At 39.6% G+C, this 7,991-nt stretch overlaps 2 protein-coding genes across 5 annotated transcripts; one reads left to right on the top strand and one right to left on the bottom strand.

Annotated features, from left to right (window-relative positions):
* The first annotated feature begins 296 nt into the window (after positions 1-296).
* On the top strand, positions 297-1,636 carry mrpl41 (mitochondrial ribosomal protein L41). 2 transcript variants are annotated; one of them, XM_077520898.1, is made up of 2 exons: positions 297-423; positions 1,030-1,636. In XM_077520898.1, exon 2 carries the CDS (start codon positions 1,051-1,053, stop codon positions 1,456-1,458), a length of 408 nt encoding a protein of 135 aa, XP_077377024.1. In that variant the 5' UTR covers positions 297-423; positions 1,030-1,050; the 3' UTR covers positions 1,459-1,636. The 2 variants fall into 2 exon arrangements, with proteins under 2 accessions (XP_077377024.1, XP_077377025.1); XM_077520899.1 differs by lacking the exon at positions 297-423 and adding an exon at positions 505-919.
* Positions 1,637-1,843: 207 nt separating this feature from the next.
* dph7 (diphthamide biosynthesis 7) lies at positions 1,844-7,949 on the bottom strand. 3 transcript variants are annotated; one of them, XM_077520890.1, is made up of 10 exons: positions 7,877-7,949; positions 7,449-7,621; positions 6,625-6,758; positions 6,002-6,089; positions 4,924-5,018; positions 4,642-4,802; positions 3,750-3,822; positions 3,616-3,681; positions 3,358-3,530; positions 1,844-2,627 (listed from the first exon to the last, which is right to left on the bottom strand). In XM_077520890.1, exons 2-10 carry the CDS (start codon positions 7,578-7,580, stop codon positions 2,215-2,217), a joined length of 1,335 nt encoding a protein of 444 aa, XP_077377016.1. In that variant the 5' UTR covers positions 7,581-7,621; positions 7,877-7,949; the 3' UTR covers positions 1,844-2,214. The 3 variants fall into 3 exon arrangements, with proteins under 3 accessions (XP_077377016.1, XP_077377019.1, XP_077377017.1); XM_077520893.1 differs by having other exon boundaries at positions 4,642-4,799; XM_077520891.1 differs by having other exon boundaries at positions 7,882-7,936.
* Between the last annotated feature and the right edge of the window lie 42 nt (positions 7,950-7,991).

Genomic DNA, 7,991 nt, shown 5'->3' with positions numbered 1-7,991 from the left:
GATTCGTGACAACAATTGGCATATCCTGTCTGACCCATCAAAATAAAAACAATATAGCCAAGACATTTGAAGGCGAGGCTTATTCCCAGTGAAATGTTCATGTCACACCCTCATTAAAAGGCCCAAAATAGAAATATAAATAATTTTAAGACAGGTAAATGTACTTTTCTTTGTGTTCGCCATACGAATCATGAACATTCGGGTCTTCTTTTGCTAAAAAATGATAGCTTTCGCATTATTTTGAAGGGCGACGTGCCGGAGATTGTGGTTCACTTAATGCTCCTAAAGATGGGGTGTTTCACAAACGCGTGTACACCAGTATCTTGGATTCTAATTGGTGAACACTGTTGCCTTTCGGCCAATCGCCAGACGTTTCATTTGACTGTCGTTCACATTCACATTATTGTCGCCCGCGTGCTCAAGGTGAGTGGAGTCAATTGTATAATTTCACTAAAATGCTTACCTTTAGACGCTCTATGTGTACTAAAACGATACTCCATGATTAGTATAAATAGCAACTAATGCGACACATATTTGTAATACAGCATATTTATTTGTTTATTTTTAGTAAGCTAACAAGCTAAACACAGCTGCGGTTTCAATGAGAATGCAAACTGCGTCTGCCATGCAGCACTTTGGCATGAGATTATCGTTAATTGCCTTATTAAATGTTTCGAAGAGTAGAAATGAAATGAAATTAGTCACACCAGTGCTGCTAATGCCTACACGAACGAAAGTAGTGTAGGCTACATTGTTGTCGTACAACAGTGTTTTTTTTTCCGATACTAACTATTGTTTCGGTTTTGCCTGTCACCAATTTGCAGCTCAATGATAGTGACCCAGCTGACACTGGAAGTTATCAAATTTCAATTTAATGGTGACTTTGCGATTCACTCAACAAAATAAGTCACGGCTTTCTGTGAGCATATTAGCATTCACACTGAGTACATTTGTGAGGAATTTGAGCTAATTTCATACAGTAATCTTACTTTTCGTGACCTTTCTGTTTGGTTTCTTCCATTTCTCCAGGTTTTCTAATCCGGAATCACAATGGGCGTATTGTCCACATTGATAAGGGGCCTTACGAGAGGAGCAGACAGAATGTCGGAATTCACCAGCAAGCGAGGTTCAAGGACTCATAATAAAGGCAGAGGTGCAAGACCAGCTGGAATAAAGATCTCCAGCAGAAAGTTTCTGTCAGTAAAGGAAATGATTCCCGAGTTCGTGGTCCCCAATCTGAATGGCTTTAAACTCAAACCGTATGTATCATACCGCTGCCCAAGAGGAACCGAGCCTCCAGTGACTGCAGAGAGCCTGTTTGCCGAGGCGGTGGCTCCTCAGATCGAGAAAGACTTTAATGAAGGGATGTATGACAAAGATCAACTGGAAAAGTACGGACTTGAACCCACACAGGAGGGGAAGTTGTTTAAATTGTATCCCAAAAACTATGTACGTTAAAATAAACCTCCCGTCTGTGAAAGATCTGTTTACAAGGGAAGACTTAAGATGACAACTGGTGACAGTGGATACGGATCCTTTTGCAGCGACGCCGTGCTCCAAGTTGGACCTTAATACTTTGTTTATGTCTGTCGCTCTCCTAATCAAGTACAATAAAACCAAACTGAATGCAGTCTGATATCCTGTGTCCTGAGCCTATTGCATTTTAGAATTTCCATTTACCATCATTACATTTCTGTACCTCTGTTCACGATTGACATCTTGATCCAACAAATTGCTAATTAGAATCATGTCGAATCATTTGAATGAGTTGTAGTTACAGGCTATGGCATTTGCGTTTTAGTGATCGTGTGGACTTGCAATTAAAGCTTCCTTTGAAACACCATGCACCAGAAAATCCTTTACATTTTTGTACTTATTAATAGCAAAACTATCAGAACTTCCCTCCAGCTACAAATTTACAGTATTCACTCAAAATGCATTTGCCTAAAAAAAAATTAGAATTACAGTGCGTCCAAAACTGTTTTTATTATTTAAAAGTCAATCTGGTAGGGAGGAAAAAATGATAAGGTAGGTGAAAGTGTGCATTAAAATTTTTGCTACACCATTCAGGAGCATTTCACAGGACAGTATTTACTGTGTTTGTGATTAGACTAACCATGGTTAAAAAGTCAGTCAACAGGAACACAAGTTGTTACAATCTGCACCAAACAGTTCATGTGTATACAAATGATAGTCAACTCAGTCATAATACGGTCAACAATGATCTTTTGCGTGCTGTGCCTCAACTGGGGTCCAATCCCACCGCCACAAGTGAAGCATATGGTCATAAAATGAGCAACTTGCAAGAAGAAATGACAATGAAGTGGCTTCATCGTCATCAGGTTTGACGGTGTCGCCTGCGTTTGAGCTGGTAGATGGCGGCGCAATTCCCTCAGGGATGTATTGGCCACAATCATCCTCCAGGGACGTGTCAAAGCTGGCAGTGGGAGATTCATACTGGATTCTTAGGTGCCCTCCGCTATCTACGAGGCATTCCTTTGCTTCTATAGCAGAAGGGGAGAGAGAAGCGGGTTCCTCCAGGGATAGTCGAGACCAGTCTGCTCCATATGCCAGTGAGTTGTGGAGGATGTAGGATGCTACAACTGGACACGCGCCTCCGTTGGACTCTAGAAGAAAACGAGGTGCAAAATGTTTTCAGAGATTTTTTTTTTATTATTATTAATGTTTTAAGTGTCCCAAAGACGTATTTATACGTTGTTTTGTTTGTTTGTTTTTTGTTTTATGCTAGAGCATACAGAAGGCTTTGATGCAGCCTCTCAACTGCAAAGAACGGTTGCAGAAATGCTAGTTATTACACAAACGGCCAGCAGGTGGCAGCAGAGCAAAGGAGATCAACCAGGGCCATGTACAAAAAAACCTAAATCACTTAAATATTAATATTTAAATAGTTTTGTGAAAACTGATGAAACTTAGCTCTCTTCTAATGCTAATTGCTGCAAAACGGAAACAGATAGAAAGATATTTTTTTTCCTGATGAAAGAACAGACTTTAATCTTTCTTTTGATAGTTTCCATGTTTTTATAGCAATAGAAGAATATACTGTGGGCCTTGCAAAATCAGTCAAAACCTAGTAAAACAACCGGGAGCGAACGGGATTGCTTCTGTGAAAATGGCTGCGAGTGAATTAGTTAAAAGGGCTCTAACAATTAATTATCAGAATAGTTGTCAATTAATTTGACAATCGATTAGTAGCTCCATCTGGAGTTGCTAGCTATCGCTTAAAACTGGCACAAAAATGTGGCTTTTCAAACATTCTACATAACTAGAAATAAAGTTTACATCATAAAGGTAACATCTCGTTGGTTGCCCAGGTGTGGCATGTACACTTTGACTCACCCATGGCCTGTTGACAGTGAAGTATGTGGAAGTCATTGTGCATACACGCTGCCAGCAGCAGATGCTGGTGAGTGGGATGCCACTTCAGCCGCCACACCCCACCGCCTAACAAACTCTCACTGAAAGGCTCCCGCATGTTTCTGCCATCCCACAGCAGAACCTTCTCATCATAGCTGCACAAGGAAAAAATACACAACATGATAAGAAAACACACACTGCAAACATATGCTATTATCTATTATGAACTGTGAAGTTTACCTGCCAGTTGCCAGAATGTGTTCCCGATGTGGGTTGCTGTGAATACTGCACACACCCATTGAATGCCTTTGTGACAAATGATCGAGAAATGTTGTGTTATTAGTTCATCAAAATGGACAATCAATATTAATTACCTTTTACTGACGAAAGTGGGGCTGGAGGGACCGATCCTGAGGTCCCAGCCTTTAAGCTTACAGTCATCTCCACCTGGCAACACACGAATCATTTCTCTAATTGCAACTTTCTCGCTCCTCACTACAGTTTGCATGCCATTTATTTATTTATTTTTAAACAAAAATACCCTAACATCTTTTATACGGCGGGTGGACAGTCAAGTGGTTAAAAAAAAAAAATAAATCTAGTTAGCGGTACGGTATCGGACGATACTGCAAAACTGGGCATCGGAATCGGTATCTGGAGCCAAAAAAACAGTATCGAAACCACAGTAGTCATTACGATGAGCACAAATATCCACTCAATGCATGCTTTGTTTCAAGTGGTGTTAACACTGCTCATATTTGCAACTTTGCAGATGCAAAGACAATCGTGATTGGGCCAACCCAAGACCATCTACACCACTCCCTTTCACCCCCTCCGAGTGCGTACTTGGAATTAGTGCCGTCACTACCAAATATTTTTAGAATCGATTCATCTATCGATTATTCAATTGATTAATCAGATTCATTTTAATTTTGCATTCAAGTGTATTCCAAAAGCATTTTTTTCCCACTGATTACTGTTTCTTAACCAGTGATTGCTGTTTATTTCGTACTTCGTAATAATAGTTTCTCTTTCCGTAACATTACACCATAATCGCTTGTGTCATATGCATGACCAAAAAGTCGGCCTTAGGTTCACATAAAAAACACAAAGCTGAAACTGCAAAATCTGTAAGCATTGATAGTGCAACGGCTACCAATAGTGAGCAGTAATTCTGCGTTCTGATGCATGCCGAAAAATAAAAAACTAACCCGCGAGTAATTGTATGCAAATGAGACACACAATTTCTGGAATGAGTATTGTTACCTGAGTAAACCAACTGTGTGTCCCAGTAGGAAAACGCTGAGATCCAAGCCTCAAAGTCGTGGGCCTTCCACTGTGACAAAGTCACCAGGGCACCTTCATCCAAAGAGAACACATTGACGCAACCTGCAGAGTCGCTGCACACCACCCGCACATCACTGCTGCTGACATCATACATGGGGTAGAAAAGGCACCACAGGGATTTATTGGATGCACCCATCGTACCGCTACCAGTCATTTATAAGAAAGGAAAGCTGGCTGTGGAGCACACGGAATCTCTCTTACCTGTCCATTCTTCCGGTGGACCAATCTAAGGACAGAGCCAGCTGTTGTGCTCCCAGCTCCACGTTGCTGAGAGTCTGCAGATTGCTGCTGCCTTCCTACTGAATAATGTGTGGAGTTAACCAACATCAGAGCCAAAAGAAAAGCCCAATGGAATGTCAAGGGAAATAAATATCATGCGTAAACTGATTTTGCATTCTGCATCTACAGTTGGCATTGCCGTTATGTCACATGATACTCGAGCCCGATCGAAATGTATTTTTTATTTATTTTTTAGGCCAGAAAAAGCCCCAATCCAAATATGTGGTTGTACAACTTCTTTTCAAGGAATACAGTTATGTGCAAAGAATTAAATTGAACACAACAGTCCTTCAAATAACATTTATAAATACCTACCATTTAACCAGACTTTAGGAAACGCAAGTTTATCAACTTGTTCTTAGGCACTGTTAAATTCAACTATGGTGTCTTGTAGGGATGTAACGATATCCAAACATCACGATATGAAGGTCACGATACGATAATTGTCACAATATTGTGGGGGGTTGGAATATATAAAAAAGATCACAATACTGTAAGAAAAAAAAAAAAAAGAGCTCATACTAAAAAAAAAAAAAAGCACAAAATTGTAGCCTCTCAACTGCAAAGAACGTTGCAGAAATGGTAGTTATTACACAAATGGCCAGCAGGTGGCAGCAGAGCAAAGGAGATCAACCAGGGAAAAAAAAAAAAAAAGAAGCTAAATTACTTACAATTTTAAATAGATTTGTGAAAACTGATGAAACTTAGCTCTATTTTAATGCTAATTGCTGCAAAACGGAAATAAATAGAAACATACTTTTTTTTTCCTGATGAAAGAAGAGACTTTAATCTTTCTTTTGATAGGTTCCATCCTTTTATAGCAATAGAACACAATATTCTGTGGGCCTTGCAAATCAGTCAAAATCCAGTAAAACAGCCGAGAGCGAACGGGATTGCGAAATGTGAAAATGGCGGCGAGTGAATGAGTTAATCGGTTGGGTGCTATGTTTGACTACCAATATATGGTTAATGCAGAAACGTGATTCCGCAAGTTTCTCACCTGGCAGTCTGCAAGTGCATACAGCTGCAGTTCTCCAGTGGCAGCAGCCAGTCCCAGCACGACCTTTTCTGATACAGGCACATGACACCTGATGAGATAAGTAATGATTCAAAAGCTTTCTGCAACATCCGGACACGGTCATTCAACTATTGACAATATGCTATCGAAGCCCAATCGGCAGTGGCCAATGTTTTTTATGCTTGTGTCTCGTGGTATGATATGGAGGGGCACACAAGTCCCCCAAGCCCATTTTCAAATCGACTCCTTGGCTATAATGTCGGAAAAGTTGTGTATTATCGCATCCAATTCAGAGGCATATTATACATTTACAGATCAATGTATACAATTGCAATTTTATCTTCGATTTGTGAATCTGGTTTGTGTCATTTTATTTATGAATCCAGTTACATATATTCGCAAATCTGGTTCCTTGTATTTGTGACGCTGGTTATGAATTTGCTACCATAATGGCTGAGGTTAAATGTATCAACAAAGACACTAAGGTGGCAACATTTACTAATTTCTCAAAGTGAGTGACAAACTAGGTACTGTAACTGTATACAGTTATGAAAACAAACAAAAACAAACAAAAAAACATCCAAGAAATATTTTAAAGTGCTTACCATTTCAAATCTAAAATGGCCGGTGTGTCTATGCGCTGGAGCTCCGTGAGAGGAGGACTCATTAAAGCCTCTCGCTGATATTCAAAGAGGTACAACCGACCAGTCCGGCTTGGGGGACCATCTTCTTCCCCTTTCTACAGTAGGAATGTAAAAGTGCAAATGATCATCATCGTTAAGAAAAATGAAAACATTGTTTATGATAGTAACTACCCGATTAACCAATAACACAAAAAACTGAATCATGAAATGACCCCATTGTCCAAACATCGACATTGTTGCTTAAGGTCGGTCTTGAAACAGACATGCTGTATTTATTTCTAAAGTCTCGAAACTTTCGAGACTTTAGAAATAAATACAACTGTCATTCCCAACCACGATACACCTGATGATATCTAATGTAATAAAATGATCGAAATTAGTCCCCAAAAAATACTCTTTCCCACAAATAATTGACTTTTATTGATCTATATACTGTACGCCGGCGATGTACGTTGACAGGCAGAACAAATAATGCTTTTTCACTACATGGCCCAAAGGCAAAATTCACCTGTATGCATGCATCTGTTGCAGAATAAGACATTGCTTAGACACGTTGTGACATCAGCTTTGTGTTCAACTAAAGTGACACTTCACAGAGTACATTTTTATTATTTCACCGTTCATACATCAACAACATCAATTTAAAGTCCAATCAACAGAATATGAAATATCTGTTCTAGTCCGATTACATACACAATTTGCAACTTTTCAAAAGAAAAATAAATGGACAAAGAGTTTTTGTTGCTCGATTGGAACCAAAAACACTGCATAGCAACGACACTCACCACTTTTTGGAGCTGGTAGGTCCCGCAGGCCAGGAATCTGTGGCAGTGCGAGACAGGGCACCATTCCACAGTGTCAGCACTTAACTCCGTGTCAAACACTTGCAGACTTCGGGTTCGTGACTTCCAAGCCATGCCCAACTGTTCTACATAATGTCACGGCACTGATCCAAAAGCTGGGAAGGGGTTTAATGAAAAATTAATCAACATGCGTTTTAACAATAAAAAACAAAAGCAGACAAACAATACAAAATTCGGCTAACGAATCTCATAAATCACTAGTTAGCTTGAAAGCTAGTTAGCTTGACTGCAGTAGTATATTACACGATCAGACATCAGTTAGCATGCTATAAGAACACAAATAAACTAATGTGGGCGACAATCGACATGTTTAAGAGGAATATAAACTGATTTTCTATAAAGAAACTCACGTTACTTTCTTACTCTGCCTGGCATTAATAAAGATGCTGTGGCATTCGATGATCAGCGCCGCCTTGATTTCCGGTGTATGCTCCACCCCTTTACTAAAAAATAAAAATAAAAAGT

This window comes from Festucalex cinctus, chromosome 5 (genome assembly GCF_051991245.1).
Source record: "Festucalex cinctus isolate MCC-2025b chromosome 5, RoL_Fcin_1.0, whole genome shotgun sequence".
Taxonomy (NCBI): domain Eukaryota; kingdom Metazoa; phylum Chordata; class Actinopteri; order Syngnathiformes; family Syngnathidae; genus Festucalex; species Festucalex cinctus.
Note: the sequence above shows the minus strand (reverse complement) of the source record. Positions and strands in the feature narration are given on the sequence as shown.

What these genes read in the sequence shown, in the direction of transcription:
- mrpl41 (XM_077520898.1), top strand. Translation starts at nt 1,051, where the DNA reads ATGGGCGTATTGTCCACATTGATAAGGGGCCTTACGAGAGGAGCAGAC.
- dph7 (XM_077520890.1), bottom strand. Translation starts at nt 7,580, where the DNA reads ATGGCTTGGAAGTCACGAACCCGAAGTCTGCAAGTGTTTGACACGGAG. An exon ending in ATGCACTTGCAGACTGCCAG is followed by an intron (nt 5,019 to 6,001) that starts GTGAGAAACTTG and finishes ATTATTCAGTAG; the next exon opens with GAAGGCAGCAGCAATCTGCA. An exon ending in TCACTGTCAACAGGCCATGG is followed by an intron (nt 2,628 to 3,357) that starts GTGAGTCAAAGT and finishes GTTTTCTTCTAG; the next exon opens with AGTCCAACGGAGGCGCGTGT.